The sequence below is a fragment of the Ochotona curzoniae genome, unplaced genomic scaffold (assembly GCF_017591425.1).
Source record: "Ochotona curzoniae isolate NIBS_2020 unplaced genomic scaffold, NIBS_Ocur_1.0 contig_883, whole genome shotgun sequence".
NCBI lineage: Eukaryota > Metazoa > Chordata > Mammalia > Lagomorpha > Ochotonidae > Ochotona > Ochotona curzoniae.
Window position 1 is genome coordinate 16927601 of NW_024466599.1, and position 25845 is coordinate 16953445.

A 25845-nucleotide genomic window follows, 5' to 3' on the forward strand; every position below is an offset into this window, starting at 1 on the left:
ACTCCACTCCCTGCTCTATGCCTTCAGCTGCACCCCAATGGGTGCCACATGCTGAACGCCAATGCTGCTGACGCCCAGCATAGTCCATCACCCCAATCAGCTCATGCACATGCTGGTGGATGCAACTGCTGGGTCAGTTCTACCTCTAGCCCTGTCTTCTACACGAACCAATAGGTGTTAAGCCCAGCCCAATCCTGCCCACCACACTTCTGGCCCTCAGGCAAACCAGTGGGAGTTACAGCCTAGTTGGAGTGACGCACAATAAGCCCCACCAGTCCCGCCCACTGCCCTGGTTCCCATGCTTGCCAGCATGTACAGCCGACTGGTCCAGTCTGCCTCACATCCCATTCAGCTCTCCTACATGTCATCAGATGGAAGATCTCCCTTTCTGTCTCTCCTTCTCTCTGTATATCTAACTTTACAATAAAAATAAATAAATAAATAAAAACAGTGATCTTTAGATTTTAAATGTTCTCTAACCGAATGGCACCAACATTAGAGAATCCGCTTGGCCCACGGCCACTCGGTTAACACTGATTTCAGTCTGTCTCTGCATTCTAGCACTCTAGTGGCTTGGGTAGTCTAGCCAAGAAGCAGTGATTGCCGCACAGGCTTTCCAGAACCTTCTGAGTGGCTAAAAGCTTCTTTCCCTTTTCATTTGAGGTTTCTACTTCCAGAGAGCAGCAAGATTTAATTACAGCCTGGAGCCACGGCAGAGCAGAGGCCCCCACCAACAGCTGCCCAGCAAGTCCTGCTCACATTTCTCAGCCGCTGCCCTGCGGAGAGCTGGGTTCAGACACCTTAAGTGTTCATAGTGGCTGGTGGCTCATAGAGAAAGTTCCAGCAAGGTAGACCTCCCCCTCAGTGGGTCAGAAAAGTGAGGCCGTCCTGACCCCAACTCCGAAATGGCACTCCCAGTAGACGCACTCGGCAGGCAGGTGAATACCACCTGCCTGGGAGAATCCTGAGACCAGGCTTGGGGGTGGGGTGGCCACAGCACTAAGTCAGGGCCAGGAACATCACCCAGCAGAAGCCACACCCTCGGGGCCACTTTGCTCTCAGATGAGCTGACTGCCAGTGGCCCCGGCTTGTGTGGGTGTCCTTTAAGACAGGATCTTCCAGTCATTCCAGAGGCATCAGGAATTTTGTTCAAAACTGCATTTTTAAAGAATCTGTTGAAAAACACAGCCGTACAAAAGCATGGTATCCTGGGTGTGAGGCGCTGCTTGCAACAGCTGTCATGTGATCACACCTCAGGAGGCAGCTCCCCTGCAGCCACACGGGGTTTCAAACTTGAGTGATTGATGAGGAAACTTGTAGCTGTGTGTTGATTTTCTCTTTGCAGGTAAGCTGTCCACGTGGAGTGTGAGGCGGAGGATCTTAGCTGAAGGTGTAGAACGGGCACTGGCTCTGAACTGGGGCACTCTGGCCTTGGGCAAGTCAATCTTCCCAAGGTACCTCCCCCACGGGAGACCTGGATCAAGTTCCTGACTCTTGGCTTTTTATCTCTCTCTCTCTCTCTCTGCTTTTCAAATAAAATGGATACCTATCTCTAAATTGAAAGGGGTTTTTATCCATAAAACCAGGGTCACTTCACAGAAGGCATTCAAGTTCTTGAAAGTCTCGCTGGCCATTCCCGTCATGAGGACTTCTGTTTGGCTCTTACTGGGATGGCCTAATAACTGCTGATTCTTTTTTTTAAGATTTATTTTATTTTTATTGGAAAGTCAGACATACAGAGAAGAGGAGAGACAGAGAGAAAGATCTTCCATCCAATGAGTCACTCCCCAAATGAGCGCAACGACCGATGGGTGCTATGCTGATCCTAAGCAGAGAAGAGGAGAGACAGAGAGAAAGATCTTCCATCCAATGAGTCACTCCCCAAATGAGCGCAACGACCGATGGGTGCTATGCTGATCCTAAGCCAGGAACCAGGAACTTCCTTCCAGGTCTCTCATGAGGGTGCAGGGTCCCAAAGCTTTTGCTTTCCCAGGCCACAAGCAGAGAGCTGGATGGGAAGTGAAACTACCGGGATTAGAACCGGCGCCCATATGGGATTCCTGCATATTCAAGGCGAGGACTTTAGCTGCTAGGCTACAGTGCCGCCAGGCCCAACTACTGATTCTTACTCTCTGTATCTACCCAACCTTTCAAGACCCCTGCCACCTTCTTACCCTCCTTTATAAGGCAGCTTGTCATGGCCACTGTGAACCACCAAGACAAGCAGCTTTGTAGTAGGAAAAGGTGTAACTGGGCTCATGGTTCTGACGGTTCACAGCCCAAGGTCAGGTGGTTTCACAACTCCTTGGGATAGGAGGGGCTTCTCACTGGAGGAACACCACAGGGATTCTGGGGGTAGGGGCCATCACATGCCTTGTGTCTGTCCTGTCACAGTGGCTCCCTCTTGGGGGCTCTCTTTATCTGCCTTCCTTCCCACCCCGCTCCTCCACTAGGATCACTTCCCAAAGGCCCTTCTGAAAATCTCAGGGCTGCACTAACCGAGCCCACAACACATGGCATCTTTGGGAGACACCCAGTTGCAGTACCCATCTTTTCAAGTCCTCTTGGGCAGCCCCCCGAGTACTAGGCCTCGGCTCAGCCCTTGGCGCATGGCGTGATGCTGGGGTGCTTTCCTTCACACAGAGCCCTCAGCCCCAGTACAGCCCTCAGTCCTCAGGTCTGGCAGCTCTTTCCCAGTTTTCTTGAACTTGACCCACTTTCTTGGGGCAGGTGCTCTCTTTTCACCAGTGTCTGTGGGCAAAAGGAAGTGGCATGCAGCTTCCACACAAATTCTACCACCTTCTTCTGCAAGAGGCAAAGCTGCCTTCCGGGTGGCTTTTTACAGGGGTGGGATAGGAGCATATTATATGAAATTGTAAGTTCATTCTAACATGATGCTGCGCATAAGTGCATTTATGTACAGGAGTGCTATGCTGGAGCTCACTCAAAATACAAAATTTAGAGCTATGGCATTCAAAAACTTTTTCTTTAAGACTTATTTGAAAGGCAGAGAGAGAATATCTCATCCACTTGCTCACTCCTCTAATGGCTCGGAAAACGTGGGGTGGGCCAAGCTGACATGGGGAGCCAGGAACAACATATCAGGGTCTCCCATGTGGGTGCAAGGACCCAAGCACTTGGGTCATCCTCTGCTGCTCTCTGAGGTGCATCAGCAGGGAGTAGGATGTGAAGTGCAGTCGCTGGGACTTGAACTGGTGTTGCTAGGAGAAGCCATTGCTTGCAGGCAGGGCTTAACCCTTTAAAAACGCGAAATATGTGCTACAGATGCAGGCTTTCTAGTCACCACAAGTAACTCACAACAGTCAACTTATCAGAAGCGTTAATGGGTGATGATATTATAAGTACAAGCTAATTACAGGGCAATAATAGCAGATCTAGGTATTTTCCCTCAAAGTAAGATTTATCAATTGCTTTGGATGAATGTATTGATATTTCCATTACAAATGCTATACAAAGAATCCCCCCCCACCCAAAAGTCTGAAACCACAGTTACCTCTCCATATCCGTGGGGGCATCCAATTTCCGGTGGAAGATAGGTAGTTGGGACTATATGGGACACGGGAGGGCAACAGAGCCCAGGTATGATCTAGTGTTAGGGATCATGACTGCCCTAGGATGACAAGATACACAGCAGGATGTTCTTAGCGGATATGGAAATACTACGTCTTTTCACATAAGGGCTGAGCATCCTTGGGTTTGGGGTATGGTGAGTGGAGAGAACTAATTCTCCCAGGGAACCTGAGTGTGACTCTTTCCTTCACATCAATGTAAAGAACTGAACTTTGCACAATGCTCATGGCTGAGCTCCCTCCCTGCCCTGAAAAAAGCATCAATCTACATGAACTTCAGTATATAGTAGCAATGAGTATTAATTACAAAATTATATATTATATTCTCACATTTTGCAAACCTGCCTCTTCAGAAATAAACCGAGGGGTTTGGCACAGCAGTTAAAGACATCTTCTGGTAAACCCACATCCTGTATCAGTCGGAGTGTTTGGTTTAAATCCAGGCTCCAGTCCTGAGTCCAGCTCCCTGCTGTTGCACCCTGGGAGGTGGCACAGTGTGGGTCCTTGCCACCAACGTGGATGACCCAGATTGAGTTCACGTACCTGGCTTTGGCTTGCCCAGTCCTAAATGTTGCGGTCATTTGGGGAGTGAACCAATGAATGGAAGCTCCCCCTCTGTGTCTGTACCTCCAAATAAAATTTAAAAAATTTTTTTTTAAATTTTTTTTTAAAGAAAGAAACTTATAGGAAATAAGTCTATTTTAGAAAAAAATCCCCAATCGAACTGCTGAACTCAGAATCCTAATCAAGAAAAGACAGAAGACAGAACAAGCCAATCAACCACCTCAGCTGTATTTTGGTAGCAAAATACTGGGCAAACGGAGACTCTATGATGGACTATGTCAATCAGTGGATTCTTCACGACCTCATCGTGCTTGGAGTGGCGAGACTGGCAGCGATTCATAACTGGTGAACTGCCAAAACCACTTGAGCAAGAATCTCGGCGCATGCCCCACATCAGGGACCTGGGGTGGGTGGGAAACTGAGTGGGGCTTCTACCTCACTATCCCCCTTTACCTAAGATACATGAAGGAAACACTGCGGAAATAATAGTCTTACCCACTTTCCTATAGCCCTTGAACCTTTTTTTTTTTTTACCTCAATTAACTATGTAAAGATTGTCAAAAATAAAATAAAATTTAAAAAATCAACTATCTTGAAAATTTTACAAATTAAAGATACTTGGGATAGTCTTTAATTTATAATGTTTTAAATTTTATTTATTCACAAGGGAGAGACCATGCACATGCATGAACCAGAGCTGGAGCTACTAAAACTAGGAAACCAGAGCAAAATCTTAACTCCTATGTGGATGGCAGGGAGCCAGTCACTTAACATCACCTGCTAAGCTCAGAGGTTTCAGCCTGGTACACAGGAGGCACTCAAGGCATGCTAAACCACAATTTTAACCATAAAGTTTGGTTTAAAAAACTAGAGGTGTCCCTGATTGGCAATAAGTTAGTTGGAAACCAAAAACTCAAATGCAACTTTCTATCTTAAATTTCCCTCTATACAAACTGAATGAGCCTAATTTTTCTTTTCCATTTATAACTGCTATGGCTTTAAGATCTAGCCAAAGACTCTACTTGAGAAATGCTCACTTGTTAATTACATGTTAACATGTAAAAATATCATACTTTCAAGTGTTATCCAAACCTGCATGGCGTAGCCTTCTTACCTCTGCCCTTGCCCCTTGCTGGCTTTACCTGCTAATACTTTCAGTTGCCAAGACTTTTGTGCAGCCAACTGATCTGAGGAACCAGGCAAGGGAGGAAAGCCACCAGGACTCCATTCCATTCTCTGATGCTTTCTCAGGTCAGAGTCAAGATTACCAGCCTTGGCAGGCTGCTCCTCCTGAGAGAAAACTTGTCTTCCTAGCCTGAGCAGAAGGATCTTAGAGAAGGGGTGAGTGCCGGAGCCTGAGTCACATTCCCATCCCATGCCCGGGGTCTGTGGCCGACAGAGAAGGATCGTCACAGGAGACTCTGGCACGTGTACTCCCCAGGAGGGCGGGTCCCCAGAGCGGCCTGGGCGCACTCAGGAGACAGAAGTGCAGGGTGGACAAAGCTGCCAGGCTGTCACACGTAGTTGGGAAGCATAGTGCTTGTTGGCAGCCACCTCCTGCGAACCAGCCTGCTCGAGCTTCACTCTCAAGTCTCAGGCAGGGAGGGTCCTTACAGCCCAGGCACAAGGGAGCCAAGTTATTCTGTCAGCCACCATTGCACCTGAGTTAGAAAGGCAAAGGGTCAGGATCATTCTTTAGGGGATCGGAACAGTTTCATCATAGCCTGAGAAGGTTAGGAGAGTCTGATGGACCAAGTAATAACATACCCTCCATCCTGCTGACTGGAAACGAACAGCTGCCACCTCATGCAAGGCCCCAGATGCAGAGGGACCTGACCCTGCAGCCAGCCAGCTGTTTCACAGTGAAAAGCAGTAAGGAAATGCCACCCACAGACCAGTGCTTGATATTTGGTTTTACTTTATAAAAATACACAACTTAAATACATATGACACTCTGTTTATCAGACATAAACAAGTGGTAGATTTAGCATTTACAGTTATTTCAACAGAAAGCAAATATGTAAATTACCTTGTAAGAGCAAGGACTTGTTTAACACACTGTGCATTCTGCATTCACAGTCGAAGGGGGAAGGGATGCCCAAGCGGTCTGACTTCCCGACAACAGGCACGTCACCTGCAGGGCCTCTATTGCACGGCTTAATATTGCACTGTTTGTCACACACTCATCCCTGGCACAAGTGTAAGCGCTTGTCTTCTCTGGAAATGCTTAATGGAAAAAAACCAATGGAGGAATGTGAGTGCCTGTGCCTATAACTGTGCTACACGTTATGAGTGCAGGCTGTGCTTTACTTTAGGACGCTGCCAGTCCAAGACAGTTAGCACTCTTGGCAGGTAAATCCACTTTCCAGTTTTACAAAAGTGTGAGTGGTCTCAGAGTGAGCTTGGGGGGTGCAGGGGTGGAGGAAGTCCTACTTCTGGATGAAGGGCACTGTCCTTGTCACAAGACCATGTGTGCACGGCTCCCTGTGACCCTCTCCCCTTTGCTGCCTGGAGCCCACAAGCACTCCCCAGTTTTGGCATTGTCCCGTGAGGACCAGCTCCTTTTTGAGCCATTCCGAGCTTGTGGTGGCTGCAGACCATGACTCAGGAACACAGCTGCCTCCTCCTTGGCTCATTTAGCGGACAGTAAACTGGGTACTGGCTGTTAGGCATACAGAAACACAGCCAGCTGAGAATTCAGTATATGAGAGCATACGAGAGTTAAGTTTCCTGAGGTCAACATAAGACTTTAAAAATGGCGTGCAATCTGCAGAATTATGGCGATTCATCATGGATCAGAACGTAGCGACCCTTCGAGTCGGGACTTGTAAGTGCACAGGCTCACCAAGCCAGGGGCACATTTACATGAAGAAACACAATGACAAGCTAAAGTAAGAGATGCTGACACTTCGGACTATCAAGTCAAAAAGGCACACAAAGGAAAGAGAAGCAGAGGAGGGTGTGTTTTAAAGTGCTTCGATGGGCTAGGACAGCAGTGCGAAATGTCTCCAGGATTTCCAAGTTAAAAACCTGCCACTTCCTGTTATCTAGGAATATAGAAGACATGGCTTTTTTTTTTAATAACTGCTGTTCAATTTTTTTCTTTTTAAAACCCAGATTCTTTATATAAAAGTTGTTTCAGTCATTGGAATTATTCTGTTAGTTGATTCTCTCACTGATGTGCTTTGAAACCCCAATTGACAGAAGACTTTTCAATCAGGTTAAACCACATTGCACAGGGCTGCACCAAGAATTGAAGTAAATGCATATTAACTTCTGCATGAAGTCATGCCTTGTTATTTCTTAATATTATGCTTAAAGATTATAGGCCCCTGCAGTTTCCCTTTCTAACTTTATTCTCATGTACCATAGAGCGGAGGCTGTATGCAGCCGTCCTTATGGTGATAACAGGTCTGAGTCCCAGGGCCTAAGATGCAGGCAGCGGAGAGCGGGCAGCAGGCACCCCGAGGATGTGAGCAGATACCCGGGAGAGTCGCTGCTCTCGCTGCCCTGGTCACCAGGAGCAAAGGAGGTGACTGGTCAGTAGCTGGGGCTTCAAAAGGGTCACACACAGGGGGATTCATACAGTTTCGTGACCTTTTTGAGACCTCCTTATATTGAGGGGCAGCATGAGAACTGGCACCAGCTTTTACAGAAGTCCCCACTGCCCGCAATCATTCACTCATATGGCTCTGATCGGCCCTGGGACAGATCCCGAGCTGAAGTGTGCCAGGTATTCTGACAACTGTGAGCAAAATTTATGATTCGGGACTAGAGTCCTGCAGTCTCACAAACTAGTTTCCAGGCCAGAGGGCAAGTCTCCCAAGAAACCACAGGTCAAGTCTCCAATTGTTAAAGAAAAGCATTTTGGTTTCACTAAGATGAAAGATCTTCCTCAGAGAAACACCCTGCTTCCGGGGCATCCAACCCCAGCCATTCAGGGTGCAGCTGCTCTGGGAGAGGTGAAGATGCCCCGGGGCCACCATGGGCTTGAAGTCTCAGGAGGCAGCTTGTCAGCTGAGGCAGTCAGGAGCATCCCACGTGGAGATCAGGGTACATAAAATCACTGCACAGAAACATTTAAAGTACTTCTGGGCCCCAATTAGTGCAATGTGGTTACAGCCAAACAGAGGTCACCTACCAAGAACAGTGTTGTAAGAAGGCAGACCGCCCAGTGGAAGCTGCAAGACAAGGCCTGAGCCTCACTAGTCACCCATCCTCATAGGCCCAGGAAGAGCCTGGGGCAAGACACTGTGCTTTTCCGCAGACTCCCCTCGGCAACGTCTGTGGTCTGAGAGCGTTCCTCAGCAGCAACTGGAGCCCAGAAAACACAAGAACTTCCTCTCCACTCTCTATCATCTTCCCTACCACCCACCACCCACAGCACACTTGTCTCTGGCCAACTGGGCCCAGGTCAAGGCTTGGAAAGGATGATAAAGGAGACTGTGGCAAGGAACTACAGACTCAAGGACACAGACAGGACAGCACGGGGGGCACGGGGGGGGGGGGGGCAACACAGTGAGAAGGGAGAGAGAGACAAACCAGAAACCAGGAAGTTAAAGGAGTTAAAGGAGTGGTCACTGGCGGGGCACCCCTGCCTTCCCCCGAGCAGTGGCAAATGCTGCAGAATAAAGGACAAGCTGGGTCAGTGCAGCACCCACAGTCCGCACCCATAGCCTGCACTAGATGGGCTTCTCCCAACATCTCCAGCTTTGACCTGCAGGGACGCCTGCCCTGGAACCGCCATTCACTCACTCTCAGGAATGGCTTGCCTCCCTCCTGGTGGTCACAGGGGACAGCTGGGATGGTTCTGGTCACTTGACAAGCCTCCCCAGGAATGCAAGCATGGGGTGGAGCTTGCCAATTACAGACTGATGATAAAATCTCACCTAAGGAACTCACAGTGACAGGAGCAGCTGCCTTGCAAGACCGCACCGACCTCCCCCACCCAGGGCTCTGCTGGTTCTGGCCGTCTCCATCCTGGTGGGGTGGGAGTGGGATTGGGGGAGTGATAAACTCAGAGGAAAAGTGAAAAGGCCCCATCCTCCTCCCTCCCACAGGGACCCCTGCTAGAATCCCAGAGGCTACAGGTGCCAAAGGAAGTCACACTAACTGGAAAGATGCCAGGGCACAGGTGAGTGATGCTTGGTCCTCTGGGCCTCAAAGAGTCACATGCCACTCCGTAAAATGTCTATGAAGGGCACTGTGCGCTCAGTGCCTAGTGTACGAATGGCTGGCAGGAGGGCATCTAGGTTTGCACCTGGGGCCCAGCCTGGCAGTGCCCCCGCCTGCTACTTGATGTTCTTCAGCAAGGCGGTACGGGCATTCACTACAGCCTTGAAGGCATCTTCACTGCCGGGTGCCACGCACTTGTCAGGATGCAGCAGTACAGCCAGCTTCCGGTATGCCTTGTTGACTTCATCCCTGTGGAGACAGTCATGCTTGTTAGTAGGGGTCCAGCCCTGCACAGGGCCCTAAGGACACACTCAGCACCCTACCCCGCCCTCCATCCCCGTCACCGAGTTAGGCCCTTTTCTCACTGGCAGGGCTACAAGACTGGGAGACGAAGCACAGACAATTAGCAATGTACTATACAAGCAGAAAAAGTAATCCGATGAGAGTGGGCACAGAACCATCACGGAAACGCTCGTGAGACCAACCAGGTGAAACGCTGTGCTTGTACGGCACAGGCATTCAGCACGCCTCGGCCTGGGGCTTGTGGAGGCGCCCTGGAGGATGATTCAGAGGGGTGGGCTCAGGGCTGGGGGAAGACTGCTTGAGGCCCGGGGAACATGTATGGCCTGTGTTCCCATAAGGTGAGTGCTGAAAGAAACAGAAAGAAAGCCAGCCAGGGAGGGGGCAAGCCCTCATCACACTGGTGTGGAAGTGTGGAGTTGGGCAGGAGGCTGTTACACTAGCCTTGGTTGGTGCAAAGGAACTTGAATAAAGGTGTTCATGGGAAGATAAGAAGAGGGATGGGAGGATGAGGGGCCCGAGAGCCACCAAGTGGAGGGGGAAAAAAGAAGTTGAAACAAGGACTCTGAGGCCAGGGAAGATGCTGGCATCACTGACCAGCAAGGGACACTGGGAAGGGTCACATTCAGAGAGCTCGCAGAGTCCAAAGAAGACCGGACAGCAGAATCAAGGACACGTCAGGAGTGAAGGAGCAGTCATGGGGCTTCTCTGGAGAGGCCATAGTTGCAAACCAGCTGCACCCTGTGACAGCTCCAGGCTCAGAGCTTCTCCTAAAGCAGGACCTCAAGGAGGGGCTTGAGGCCACCCCTCCTCTTCCTCAGTTCCCAGGCCTAGCCAATACCATGGCAGGATTGAGCTTAACTACCAGCTGCTCTTACTCCCCTTCCTTTTGTAATTCAGGATTAGCCAGCATCTTACACACATGCCCACAGTGTTCTGCCAAACGCCCTAGTCCCCAGCTCTGCTGCCTGATGGCTTACCACAAGGTTGCAGACTTGGTTCTCCAAACGAAGGAGGAAGGCCTGGGCACTTGGTATGTGATGGAAAGTTCTATGGGTGAGGATCAGAAGAGTTTTCCCTGTCTTAGGCACAAATTCTGAAACTTTCTATACTTTATCTGCTTAGAAGTATCCTGAATTTTCTTCTTTTAACCTAGCATATAGGGAGATATTTACAACCTTTCCCATCCCTACCTTTAAAATAAATAATTTAACACAAGTTTTAAAGGGGGTGGGTGTTTGGCACAGTGCTTAAGACATTGTGGGGACAACCACATCCCTCCCACACTGGAATGCCTAGTGGTTCAAGTGCCAGCTCTGCTCTCCATGCCAACTTACAGCAAATGCACACCTTGGGAGGCAGTAGGTGCTGGCTCAAGCACCCATCTGAAAGACTCAGACTGAGATCCTGGCCCTGGCTTTGGCCTGGCTCAGCCCCAGGTGTTACGGGCATTTAAGGAATCAATCAATGGATGAAAGATATGTTATTCTTTTAAAAAAAATAAAAATAAAATCTAACTATGCATGTAGTTTTCTTATATTTAAGATTTTTCACATAGATAATAAGAATATCCTTGTTTGAAAATGCTTGAATTGCTAGGCTTTTTATTTCTCCAAGAGACCCTGTACCCCTGAGCTGGGTGTAGTACCCTGTCTCTTTTCCCTCCAGCCACTCTGCTTCCTGAAGGAGCCCTCTCCACTTTCTGCTTACTTAGCCTGGTTCTCTGCCCCAAGTGTCTGTCAGATTTTCTAAAGAACAGCAGAGACTCTCAGGGAAAGCTGGGGGAACATGACTGATTCAGCTAAAAATTAATCTGTCAATTCTGCATGATGAAGATTTTCTGAAAGTATGACTATCAACACAGATGTAGTGAACAAATATCAAAACACAGGCTCGATGCGGTAGCCTAGTGGCTCAAGTCTTTGCCTTGCATGTGCCAGGTCCCCATAGGGGCACGGGTCATGTTCCAGCTACTCCACTTCCCATCCAGCTCCCTGCTTGTGGCCTGGGGAAGCAGTACGGGATGACCCAAAGCCTTGGGACCCTGCACCTTTGTGGGTGGCCTAGAATTAACTCCTGGATCCTGGCTTCAGATCGGCTCAGCACCAGCCACTGTAGCTACTTGAGGTGTGAATCAGAGGACAGAGGACCTTTGTCTGTCTTTCTCTCTGTAAATCTGCCTTTCCAATAAAAAGAAATAAAACCTTTAAAAATATATATCAAAACACTCTACAGCTTAAGAAAAAAAGTGTTTTAAAGATTTTTTTCCCCAGTGTACTCAATGGCACACAAAATTAAGGTGACAAACGTTGTGTACCAAGAATACAGAATATACAAGCATCCTGTAAGACCTGGAAGCTTTTAATGAACCAAAAGAAATAAACAAAGACCTGAGTTTTTTTTTCCTTAATAAGTGTTATTTTAAAATCACTAACAAGTAAATCAAAGTATAGTTTTTTTAATTTTAGAGCCAGAAGAATTTAGAATGGGATTGTGAAGGGCTGTAAGGACATTTAAGGCGCCAGGACACTACGTGCTGGATCCAGACCAGGTCATATGCATCCTGAAACATGCTTAAAGCAGCCTCAACATGCCTGGCAAGCTTAAGGGGCCTAACAGCCTCTCCTCTTTCCTTCTGGACTTGGAGACATGCTACAAGACCAAATATAGAAGCCATACGGAAAGTTTTTGGTGCTAACCAGGCAATTTCAAGACACCCTTTTTTTTCTGTGTGGGAATCAAGGTAAACAAGTAAGAAGGGAGAAACATGGGAGGAGAGTTACAATGCAAAGTAAGATTCTGAAATTATAGCATGTACAACAACAGTAGTAGTATATCTTAAGTTCGATTACCATGCTGAATAACTTATTTTAATGCAAGTGATTAAAGTGAAATAATTTAACCTAAACACACACACACACACACACACACACACACACACACACACAGATGAATAACATTTGGTAAGAATGACAGACTGGGGTACAAATTAACAAATACACAATGACCCAGGGTCAAGAACCAGTTCCACCACTGACTCTGGGGCCCATGAATCCAGTTAACCTCACTAGGTTCCAGTGAAATGTTTGACAAGTTGGCCATTAACATACTTTCCTCCTCTAAAATTCTAGAATCCCTTTTTGTAGGTTTTTGCAAAGATGACAATTAGCTTTAAAGCTCTTGTTCAGAGCATGTCACTGTACAAAGTGTTTATGCAGATCATGACAGAATTCTCTTAGCAGGAAGTTGAATCCTCTATTTTGCTATACAGTTAGTGCAAAGAGACAGAATCATTAATTCAATGTGTTTCTGTGCATATTTGTATTTCTAGCTTGCACCTGCAACTTTGGGGCCTAATTTTTTCTCTCCAATGGAATCGGGCACAGCCCAGTGCACGGCTTACCTTGAGGCCCCAGGCTTGACACCCAGCATGTCCCAACTGTCTTTACTGGTTCGGATTCTGCGAATGGTGTCTGCTTGCTCTTTGGTGAAACTAGCACTGCTGTTTGTGGCAGGCCGCTTTCCGCCATTCTCACATAAATCAACAATGGATACGTAGAAGGTCTGCAAGAACCAAACACATCCAAGAGTAGAACCGATCCTATGGAAACAGGAACTCCTTTAAAACATCGGGCCTTCTGATTGCACTCCAGTCATTCTTTGAAGTAATGAATAACGTAAATATGTAATTGGGAAAGTTTTGCTTTTTCTATTATTTAAATATTTATATATCTTAATATAGAGAAAGTACAAGAAGTATAAATAAAAATAATCTTACTCTCAAGTAATCACATTTGAGGTTAAAAAGAGACCAACACTGTAAGAAACAGTGCAACAGTAAACCAATGTGAAGATCGCACCCCCATACTCCTTAAGGTGATCACTGATGTATTCTTCTGAATATTCTTCCAGAAAAATCATGCTTTCTAAACATTTACACACAAGAGATAAGGTTAAATACACGGTAAGGTACCTTACACATCTATGAACACATTTTGGAATCGTTCAATAGCTATACATAAAGATCTTCTTGGTTCTTTTTAGGGACCAAAAGTTCAGTACTATGTGGCTGCACTACAATTGATATACCCAACTCTCTATTCTTCTTCTTCTTTTTTTAAAAGATTTATTTATTTTTATGGGAAAGGCCGATACACAGAGAGGAAAGACAGAGAGGAAGATCTTCCGTCCGATGGTTCACTCCCCAAGCAGCCACAATGGCCAGAGCTGAGCCAATCTGAAGCCAGGAGCCAGGAGCTAGGAGCTCCCCTGGGTCTCCCATGCGGGTGAGGGGTCCCAAGGCCCTGGGCCATCCTCAACTGCTTTCCCAGGCTACAAGCAGGGAGTCAGATGGGAAACGGGGCTGCCGGGATGAGAACCAGCGCCAATATGGGATCCCGGTGTGTGCAAGGCAAGGACTTTAAGTACTTTGCTATCGCGCTGGGCCCCAACTCTCTATTCTTGACAAGTCAGTTGTTTCTTATTTTTGTTTTGTTTTGTTTTTGTTATGACTAGCAATGCTTCAGTAAACATTTGTGTGTATGTGTGTCTACACACTTGTGGGGATACTGCTTTTAGGACAAATTCCTAACAGAAGAACTTTGAGTAGCAATGTAAGTGCACTGTAATTTTTGACAGCTGTCAACTGGAAAAGCAGTATCTCTGCATGCCCCGTCGCTGTGTGGGACAGCACCCACTCCGTGCACCCCTGCAGCCCACGTGGCATCACACACGTGAATTCTTGCCAGTTTTGATTTACATTTCTTTAATGCTAATGAAAGTGAGTATCTTTTCATATGCTTACAGCCCTTCCTTTTTCTGCAAACTTCATATCCTTTGTGCATTTTTATGATTTCTTGGTAAAGTAAAAAATTATTTTTGGCTTTTACACATTTCATGTTCTTTTTATGGGAATAACTTGACTCAAAATACTATTCACTACAGCTGCTTTTAAACTGCCACATCTCTTCCCTCAGTTTCTTTTTAAGCCTCTTCCTCTTGTTTCTATGGTTCCCATTACCTTCTAAAAATGTTCCTTTTTTAGACTTCTCTTTCTTATCTCTAGCAAAAGCTAATCAGCTTGGTAACCCACCAAGAAGCCTTGGTATATGAGAAGAGGTGTCAAAAGATAAGCTCCTGGAAACCAAGACAAAAGAAGAGTTCACTTGGTTTCAGTCCGTTTGAGGATTAAGCCCTCTGTTAACAATGTCAGATAAAAGCTCTTTCCTGGAGTAAAGTGTCTTTTAAGTAGATGGGAAACAAACAAATATTTACTTAATTGAAGTAGCAGGAAAGTACTACTTTTTAAGTACTCACCTACAGGATGGTGCTGCTATATTTGGTCAGTCTTTTTATTTTAGCCTTACTCAAGATGAATGTAAAAAGATAAACCTCATTCAAAAGGGATCACAGTTCACAAATATGGAATGCTCAGTAAGGATTGCATCTAGCCTCGGATCTCATCTGCAATAGATTCCCAAGGACACAAGGATTTACTCATAGTACACATGGTTATAGAGAGGGAAGCTAAGGAATGATACAAACAACACTAGGACTGAAGTCCCAAGTAAATTTCCTATCTCATTTTCAGCTGTAACAAAGTAATAAGCACAAGGCTAGATTCCTTGCCATAAATGACAATAAAAGAGGACATACACATGAGATAATTATTTTCAAGCATAGACAACAGCAACCTGAGATAAGCCCCCAAACCACATGGCTCCTTAACTGAATTCCACTTCCTGAGCATGTCACAGACAGTAATGTTGTGAGTGAACAGTTCCACTCAGCTAAGAAGGAAGCCGGCAGAGACCAGAGCATGAGACTGCCTGAGTGGCCACAATCTTCAGACTGGGAAGTGGAGAAGATGAGGCTTTGCAGAGTTGGGCCCAAAGTCCATATTGGAGATCTCCCTAAGTGTACAGCAGGAGGTTAGGCTACACATACAAGCACCTGCAGCTCACCAGGCAATTAACAGATGCCGTGAGATTCGGACCAGTGTGTGTGTGTGTGTGTGTGTGTGTGTGTGTGTGTGTGTGTGTAATTTATTTTTTATTGGAAAGGTAGATTTACAGAGAGAAGGAGAGATAGAAATGATCTTCCATCGACTGGTTCACTCCCCAAGTGGATTCAATGGCCTGAGCTGAGTCAATCCACAGCCAGGAGCCAGGAGCTTCTTCCAGGTCTCCCAGGTGGGTGCAGTAGCTGAAGCCTTTGGGCCATCCTTGACTGCTTTTCCAGGCCACAAGCAGGGAGCTGCATGGGAGAGGGAGCAGCCAGGACACAAGCTAGTGCCCAAATGGGATCCTAGTGTGTGCAAGGCGAGGATTTAGCCACTGAGCCATTGCAACGGGCCCAACAAAGTCAATATTCAGAGGTCCAGTGGGCCTGGGACAGAGCTGTCCTGGGGACACAAGAATTTCAACCTTGCCACAGTGAAGACATTGCCTTTGACTTCATTAACACCCCTAGCAGCTCCACGTCCCTTACGAGACAGACTCATACTATCAAAAATCCAAAAACAAGAACTGACAAGATATGTTAAAGGGATAGAATTTGCAAGTTGAGTCCTGCCAAGTTAGAAAGACTTTGAAAATACTTTGGGCTTCCTTCAGATCCTTGTTACTAAAAGAAGAAACCAAGCCTACAGAAATTAATTGTATCTCCCATTAATGTGGTTGCCTCCTTAAACAAGAATTCTCAGTCTTGAGGAAGGCACCATGGTGTAGGAGGTTAAGCTGCTGCTTGGGATGCCAGAATATTAGAGTGCTGGTTTGAGTCCTAGCTCCTCCACTTACAATCCAACCGCTTGCTAATGCACCTGAGAAGGCCTGCAGGTGATGGCCCAAGCATCTGGGTCCTTGCCAACCATGTGGGAAACTTATGTAGAATCTGTGCTTTCTGCCTTCAGCCTGGGAGTCCGTCCTGGTTGCGGTAGAAATTAGGGGAGTAAACTAGCAGATGGAAGACATCTCATTCTCTGTGTCATTTTGCCTTTCCAATAAGATAGTAAGGAAATAAATTACTAAAAAAAAAAAAAATCCCCCCCCCAAAAACAAAAAAAACAAAAAACAAAAAAACCCGCCACCACCACCAACAAAAAAAACCAAAAAACTCACAAACCCCATATTCTTCTGGTAAAGATAAAAGAATCCAGAATCTCTATAATGTATCCATAATGTCTGGACAGCCAAAAATATCATTACTCAAACAAAGAGACAAGAAAATTGACTTGGGCCTAGCATGATGGCTCAATAATTAGCTTGCTTGTCTTGTAAGAACCAGGATCTCATATGGGCACTGGTTCATATCCCAGTTGCTCCAATTTTCATCCAGCTCCCTGCTTGTGGCCTGGGAAAGCAGTTGGGAAAAGCCCAAAGCTCTGGGATCCTGCACCCACATGGGAGACTAAAAAGCTCCTGGCTCCTGGCTTCGGATCAGTGCACTCTAGCCATGGCAGCCATTTGAGGTGTGAACCAGCAGACAGAAGATCTTTCTGTCTGCCTCTCCTCTCTGTAAATCTGCCTTTCCAACAAAAATAAATATTTAAAAAAGAAAATACAACTCACAGAAGGAGAAAAAGTAGTCAACAGAAACTGAATCCAAGAGGTATAGGAAAACACTGTCCAAAGAATTAAAATGAAATACACTCATAATGAGTCAACAGGTAGAGCATCTCAGCAGAGTTGGGAACTTTACAGAAGAACCAAAGGCAAGTGCCAGAACTAAAAAATCACTGGAAATTTCACTGGTGGGTTTAACAGCAGACTGTCAGTGAACTTTAGAAACCAATAGAAATTATGTAATTTGAAAGGTGGAGAGGAAGGAAGGCGAGGAAAGAAGGAAGCAGGAAAAGAGAATAGAGCCAAGAAAAGTATTAGTAAAAATACAAAAAACAAAAAACAGTAGTAAATAGAAAATCGCCCACCTACCAATCTAAGAAACTCAACAAATCCCAAACAGGACTTACATGAGCAGAAGCCCACTTACCAATCAGAGTCCAACTGCTGAAAACTAAAAACAAAGAGAAACGCTTGAAAGCAGTTAGAAAAGGCTCATTCCATAGAAAGAGGAAGAACAGGTGCTCGCTCACAACTCATGTGACACAGCATCAGCCAGAAGAGAAGGGGCCAACATCTTTTTTTAAAGATTTATTTATTCTTATTGCAAAGTCAGCTATACAGAGAGGAGGAGAAACAGAGAGAAAGATCTTCCGTCTGATGATTCACTCCCCAAGTGACCTCAATGGCCAAAGGTGAGCCAATCTGAAGCTAGAAGCTAGGAGCTTCTTCCAGGTCTCCCACGCAGGTGCAGGGTCCCAAGGCTTTGGGCCGTCCCTGACAGCTTTCCCAGGCCACAAGCAGGGAGCTGGATGGGAAGTGGAGCTGCCGGGATTAGAACTGGTGCCCATATGGGATCCTGGGCATATTCAAGGCGAGGACTTTAGCTGCTAGGCCACCCAGCACCAGGCCTGGGGTCAACATTTTTTTTTTTTTAAATGCTGAAAGAAGATGAACCCCTGGCAGCCAGCACTGATACCTCTGGACAAGGCACTTGGCTACTCTTAGATATTCCTTTATATGAAACGAGAATATCTGCCACATACTGTTGTGATGAGTCAAAGATGAAACATGTAACTTTCTCCAGAACTGTAGACTGCTACCCAACTGGCAAAGACCCGTGATTGCTCACACGGGCCTGTGGCCGCAGCAGAGCGAGGAGTACCAGGCAACCTCAACCTTTTCTGATCCTGGACGACAGCGGCTGATGCCTAGTTCAGCCTGTCAGTCGAGGATGACACCTGTTTCGCTGTAGAGGAGTGACACCTTATGAGAAGGAAATTCAGCACAAAAGATGAAATATTATCCTACTCAGTAATTAAGAACAACTCTTTCTAGTATAAGCTACACTACTAGAAATGCTAAAAATTCCCAAAATATCAGACATAGTCATAGGAGGCATACATTATTCATGCTACCCTTACTTCCCAATGCACCTATAATTAAAAAGTTAACTTTATAACTCACTGTTTAAGTAGCTTTCTTCTCTCAAAATGAGAAAGTTTTAAGAAGTAACCTTTTATTCAGGGTGCTATCTGAGCACATCTTCTTCCCACCTATTTGGCTGGAGAGTCCTTATTTTTATGTGAATAGTTGCATTCTGTTCTCTAAATGCACCCCTGTGGGCTACAAGGTAGGATTGGCTTAGCTGTGGCAAGGCAATTTTGCCACAGTGACGCTTTCATCTGACTACACATACAGATATAACACCATTAACCAAAGGCCATTAGGAAGAAAAATCCTGGTTCCATTTACACCGTTCAGTGGCTGATCATCAGAATCACTGGGGGAGCTTTTTCAAAATACAGAACATTAAGACTGGAAATCTGTATTTTGAAGAATTTCCCCAGATACTTGTAATGATCAGGCAGGTCTGGTTTAAGATAGACAGCACACAGATCATTCTTCAGGTGTTTGCATTTGCATGCTCTCTCTCTCATCAGCCTTTTTGTAGAGAAAGAAGCTATTCTAATGTGAAATTTGTATTATATTTTGTTTCCAATAATTTGAAACTAAAAGTTGGCATGGTTGGCCTGGAAACCTTCAAACCTTCGAACAGCAAGATGCTTAGCTACCTGGAACATCTCATGGATTCCTTCCCCGGTTTGTGCCGAAGTTTCGAAGTACAGGAACCCTTTGCTCTCCGCCCACAGGCGCCCTTCACTTTCATCTACACAGCGGTGCTTGGCACAGTCGATCTGAAACAGAGAACAGACGACAGACAGAAGAGTCCAGCCTCGTCCCCCACCATGGCCCAGTGAGGTCTTGGTCATGGACACAACTATCCTCAATGGACCACAGCGCTAGTGCGTAAGACTACCAGGATCAAAAAGGATATCAAAGATTGGATACAAATGACTAACTACAGACTGACTTTTGGGGGAAACATGGCTTTGCCTGGGGTGATGCACTTTCTACTTTCTCTCTTGGGAAACAGCTGCCATTCACCCTGGGAGAGGTGACTTCTAACACCAGACGCCGTGTTTTTCACATTCCCCACATGCCTCCCCTCGTCAGGTGGCAAAGTGATTATTGGGCTCCATCTCCCCGGCTCAGTCACCAACATCGCTCCCCAAGTATGGCACCAGAAAATTACAACAGGACATAAATCTTGATAAACCAGCTTTTTGGTTCATCTTAGGAATAAAAGACAGCTGATTTTTCTTTCACAGAATAATACATCTTTTTTTTTTTTTTAATCTGTTCCCCTGCACTCAGAGGTGTGGTCTTCCCTCAGAATAGGACATATCACTGTTGAAGTGGTTACCTTGTTGGCGCACACTACAAATATGATATTCTCCATGTTTCCATGAGGCCCAAGCTCCTGCTTCATTTCTGCCAGCCACGCATCAAGGGCATCGAAGGAATCTTTCTGTCCAACGTCATAGACCAGGATCACACCCTGCGTGTCCTTGTAAAACTCATTCCGAACCTTCAGACAAGAGGACAGACGCACGAGATGTAGATTGTGTGGTTTTCTACGAATGGGCCTCCCAGTTAACCAGCTTCACAAAGCTACTCTTTGCTAAGAACATTACAGTATTTGCTGTATCTCAGTGTCTACTGTTCTCTGGGGGACTTTAAATAAAATGACTAACCTTATAAAAAAAATCTATTAGAATGAGAGGACTTAAGGCTGGAAACAAGGACCTCCTCTCCCACCCTTTCTCACTTCCAGTTCCACTGCTGAAGTGCAATAAATCTTGGACTGCTGTTGGGGATTGTCAAAGAACAATTGCATGAAGTTCTTCTTGGGAGGAAGTAACAAGGTGAGAGAACAAGCAGAAAGAACTGACAGCAAAAATGGCATACGTGGCAGTAGCGGGTGCAGGCACTCACACACAAACACTGCACCAGGACACAGCTTGCTGTGCATGACATGACCAACATGACCAACTCAACACTGAGCACCTCAGCAAAATGGAGCGTAAATGCGCATGCACCCCAGGGTAACACGGATGTGGGCTCAGACCTGCTAGTCACGTGAGCGGGTCCAAATTAGTGCACTTTCTGCATCTCAGTCTCCCCACCTGGAAGGTGGGGATAACACAGCTCCCCTCTCAGAGTCACCAAGAGGGGACTGAGCAGAGTAAGGAAGGCAGAGCACTTAGCAGGCTGCCTGGGAACACTCCCCCTCTCTCCTGCATTCACTCTTGGGCTGCTGTTGCTGTTTCTCTAGAAATGACTCCTCCATGAGGACAATCCACAGTTCCAGGGTGAGGTGCCCATGAAGCACAGGGCACGCTAAAGCAGCAGAAGCCACAGGAGGCTGGGGTGGAAGAGGGTGAAGAACAGCACTGATAGGTGCGGAATAGGGGTGTGCCCACCGATTACCTGTCTTTTAGAAACAATTTCCAGCATCCGCTCAGACAGTGGGGGCTACCATGCGCAGGTGCCTTCCTAAACACATTAGGCAGGGGTTTCTGAGCATGGGCAGATAGCCGGACCAAGAATGCAGCTAACAGAAGCCTAAGAAGCTGCTCCCTACCATGAAAACCAGCACCACCAGAAAGGCCTTCCACAGAGAAGGGCCTGCAGCGCCGCCCCTTAGCATGCACCCTCCTTCCCTCAGCCCTCAGCCACACATAACAGGCCGCATCCTTCTTCCTGGAGGTTCGGCCGCCTGGGCTCCCACACACCACATCCTCTGGGTTCTTCAATTCTCCCTCTTTTATCGGCTCCCCTTCTCTTCATGGCTTTCACTCCAGCTCACTGTCCAAATCCCCCAAATCCTGCCCTGAGCCCTCTTCTTTGTTTTTGAACTCTACCTTTAAGCTCAGCAACATCAACCACTTGCACAGCTCCAACTGCGAGACTCTCCATGGCGAGTTCTCTTACTTGTGCTTCCACACCTGCCTTCCTAGTCATCCATGGCCTCTTGGCAGCGGCATTCCCTGTTGGAATCTCACATCCATTCCACACAACGAAAGCCCTCGGACCTCCACTGTATGAAACGCCTCCTGCTCTTGAACTTGGGTGAGGAGTTCATCATTCTGAGTCACTTGGCCTTGGAGTCCACAGTGACATTTCCTGCTTTTCTGTGTTTTACAAGATCCAAACACTCTTAGTGAAGCCACCTCTGGCACACTTTGTGCATTGGCCACTTCCTTTCCATTTACATTTCCAGAAGTATCTTTTGTCTGCCCTGTTGCCAAGAAACTTCTAAGTCACTGTCCTAGGAAGACTATAAACCAAGTATAATTCTTTTTTTTTTTAAAGATTTATTTTTATTATTTTTTTATTGGAAAGGCAGATATACAGACAGGAGAGACAGAGAGGAAGGTCTTCCATCCGATGATTCACTCCCCAAGTGAGTGCTACGGCCGATGCTATGCCGATCCAAAGCCAGGAGCCAGGAACTTTTCTGGGTCTCCCACACAGGTGCAGGGTCCCAAAGCTTTGGGCCGTCCTCGACAGCTTTCCCGGGCCACAGGCAGGGAGCTGGAAGGGAAGCAGGGCTGCCGGGATTAGAACCAGCACCCATATGGAATCCCGGGCGTGCAAGGCGAGGACCTTAACCACTGTGCCACCGCGCCGGGCCCAGTATAATTCTTTATAAAGTATAATTCTTTATAAAAATCTGATTGAGATTTTTTTTTAGTGGGACTTGGTGTGATAGCTTAGTGGCTGAATCCTCACCTTGCATCTGTTGGGATGTCATATGGGCATTGGTTTGTCTCCTAGCTGCTCCCCTTCCCATCCAGCTCCCTGCTTGTGGACTTAGAAAGCAATGGAACATGGTCCAAGGCCTTGGTACCCTGCACCCACGTGAGAGACCAGGAAGAAGCTCCTGGCTCCTGGCTTCAGACTGGCTAGGCTCTGGTCATTGTGGCCACTGGGGGAATGAACCAGCAGGTGTAAAATCTTTCTCTCTGTCTCCTCTCAGTATAACTACCTTTGCATCAACAATAACAACAACAAAATCTTCAAAAAAATTTTTTTCAGTATTTTCCCACTGCCAACCCTCCCAAGTTCAAACTCTTTAAGATGAAGTTTGAAGTTTCTCAGCAGTGCTTCCCCAGCCTTCCCGGTGTTATCCTCTTCCTATGACCTTCAAACAGGACAAGCTCTCATCCTCCAGACCTGCCCCATGCTTCCTAACAGCATCTGGGAATAGACTCCTCTGTCTGGCTAACTATTCAAGGGCCAGTCAAAATGTTGTCTTGTGTGGGGCTTTTCTGCCCTATCCCCACCATCTAACTAACCTCCTATTTCCATCAAGCACTATGTAACTCTGAAAGACCATAGCCATTTGTACTTGTAACAGTGCTCCCACCACTTCCAGCCTGGTCCACAGCAGCACCTCCAGCTGTATTCCCATTAGCCTACTGGCAACATGAAAGGATGTATCTTGGTTCATCCATCCTGTCATCCACAGGGTCTTGACAATACAAGTGTCTGAGACACTGTTCAATCAAATGGTTGAACATGCCACAGCCGAGAACAAATGTAAAGGCCAAAGCATGAGATAAAGAACTGCAAAATCTGTGTCCCATTCCCCAGGGGAAATCTGTGTGTAAATCCAAACGTTAGCAAGCTCAATGGCTTTCTCTTTCAAGGGACTCAAGTTCAAATCTGGGTTTACCTATAGAAGCTTGGACCTTGGTCTCCTCTTCTACAACATGAAAAGGTCAAAGAGAACAGCTCACTGATCCTTTAAAGCCCTGTTATTCTAGTTCCCCAAAAGAGCTTTCTGACACAGTCCTGGTGGACCTGCCATGTCCAACGTCTCACTAAATAGGATACTAAAAGGATAAGAATTGGTTTTTTTTTTCCCTTAAAATGTATTTGGTTTTGTTAGAAAGGCAGATTTACAGAGAGACAGATCCACTTGTTCACTCCCCAAATGGCCACAATGCCAGGAGCTGACCTGATCAGACACCAGCAGCCTCTTCTGGGTCTCCCACATGGGTGTGCAGGGTCCCAAGGACTCTGGCCATCCTCTATTGCTTTCCCAGGACACAATTAGGGAGCTGGATGGGGAATTAAGTAACTGGGACACAAACTAGTGCCCAAATGGGATGCTGCCACTCGGAGGTGAAGGCTTAGCCAGCTGAGCCATTGCAATGGCCCCAAGATTATTTCTCAACACAAACTAGCTAATAGGATAGTTGTTAGTTACACATGACTGAGGCCTCTGGAAGTTTCTATGAGACTCACTAGCACAGACATCACTGGGTGCCCCTGTGGAAGCAAGGCTAGTGGTTCAAGGTAAGGCATCTCTCTCTCAGCCCTCCTGATGTTTGCTCCAGGCTGCTGTCTCATGCACTCAGCACTGTCTCGCCTTTGCAGAGCACTGGTGACAGGGCCAGGAGTGTGGACAGCACTGTGGGTCTTTTCCAGGTGTATGCTGGGTGGCTGTAGACTTTGCACAGCTTGGAGCTTAGAAACACACTGTGGGCTTTGTTTTGACAAAAAGGAGGGTTTGAGCCACAATTAGTAAATACTTGAAAAAAATAAAGGTCAAGATCATCTCAGGCCCGGCAGGGTGGCCTAGCGGCTAAAGTCCTCACCTTGAACGCCCCAGGATCCCATATGGGCGCCGGTTCTAATCCCGGCAGCTCCACTTCCCATCTAGTTCTCTGCTTGTGGCCTGGAAAAGCAGTCAAGGACAGCCCAAAGCTTTGGGACCCTGCACCCGTGTGGGATACCCAGAGGAAGTTCCTGGATCCCGGCTTCGGATCAGCATAGCATCAGCCGTTGCACTCACTTGGGGAGTGAATCATTGGATGGAAGATCTTTCTCTCTGTCTCTCCTCCTCTCTGTATATCTGACTTTGTAATAAAATAAATAAATCTTTTTTTTAAAAAAAGATCATCTCAATGAAGGGTGATTCAAAAAGAGCTTCTATTAATTATGCTTCTGTTTTTATAAGCTGTTTTAAAACAAAAAAACAAAAACTACTGCAATTGCAGGTTGTCTGAACAGGAGCTTCCTGTGTAATGGGAGACAGTAGCAGAAACATTGCTTCTGACTAGTGAGGAAGAATCTGGAATGTTGAATTCAGTTCTCAACCCCAGACCAGCAACCTAGAAATTGCTCAAAAGGATGCTAACAAGTCTGGCCACGGCAGGAATAGAAAATGCTTTAGAAACACTGGAGAGGCTTCACTGCAGATGCACAGGTTCAGACTACGCTGCTTCCTAAAACAAGGGCAGACCCAGAGGGAACACACAAGGAGTGCAGGCTGCACAGAAGAAGCTGCGAGTGTGGAGGCTGCCCATGCGCCTGCACTGGGCTGATGAGCCCATGACACCACACGAGAGACTCATTCTTTACACTCTCAGTGTGCACCACTAGAACTGCACTGGGTGTCAGGTGGTCCCTGGGTCCCACCAACTCACACACTGGGCCTTCGCTTCTCAGCTCCAGTGCTGCTCCCGGCAGCCTGTCACTGGCTAAAAATGAATCTTTCCAACCACTCTAATATTCCACTCTAATATTCAAGGGACTGTGCATCTCTAATGCCCAGTACCAAAATTGGCAAACAAGTGTGAATGAAAGACAGCCAATGAGCAGAATGCTACAGAAAGAAATCTTAGCTGGGCAGTGGCCTTGGCAACATTCATTCTTGGGCATTTTCTTGTTCTTTCTTCCTCCCCGCTCCCGTATAATAGATATTTTTATTATTTTTTTAGTCCATTTTTTTTTTCTCCTGGTCTGCTGGGAGTTGAGGATGGGACCACTCCTTGCTGTCAAACTAAATCAGCACCTGGGGGTGGAGGACAGTCATTTAATGACACCCCAATATGGGGAAGAATGTTCTGAGGGTGTTACTTTTAGAGGTTTTGATGTTTCCTAGACTTTAACTTCATTGTACCAGGGTTGAGAAAATCTTTCTAAGGTCTATTGGCTGACCAAGTCCACCTCAGTGTGCATCCACAGACCCAGACACTTGCTGCAAAGCTTGGGCAGGACAGTTATCCAACCTGTTCTGGCTTTCCATCTTCTGACAAGGCTAACATCCTCTACTGGCCTAGATGAGCTGGCTATCATGTCCCCCATGTGCATCTGGGCATGCTGTCCATTGCACAGCCATCAGTAACTGAGGAGCCCAGTCCCAACACATGCTCTCCAAGGTCGGACCACAGATCTTGTGATTTTCCCTGTGGCTAGGGTCTGAGTTCAGTGATCCAGCTGGAGAGTCCCCCAAGAAA

The 25845-nt window shown here is 46.7% G+C and overlaps 1 protein-coding gene across 2 annotated transcripts in view; it reads right to left on the reverse strand.

The window, feature by feature from the left end:
- Window positions 1–6051: 6051 nt before the first annotated feature.
- The window catches only part of DNAJC27 (DnaJ heat shock protein family (Hsp40) member C27), a 39877-nt gene continuing 20083 nt past the window's right edge, over window positions 6052–25845 (reverse strand). Inside the window, exons 4-7 of one of the 2 annotated variants that reach the window (XM_040992924.1) lie at window positions 19956–20120; window positions 19264–19386; window positions 13033–13193; window positions 6052–9578 (exon numbers count right to left, since the gene is read on the reverse strand). In XM_040992924.1, the coding sequence (XP_040848858.1) occupies window positions 9446–9578; window positions 13033–13193; window positions 19264–19386; window positions 19956–20120 (582 nt within the window). In that variant the 3' untranslated portion in view covers window positions 6052–9445. The remainder of the gene's footprint in view (window positions 9579–13032; window positions 13194–19263; window positions 19387–19955; window positions 20121–25845) is intronic. The other variant, XM_040992925.1, reaches the window with a different exon arrangement.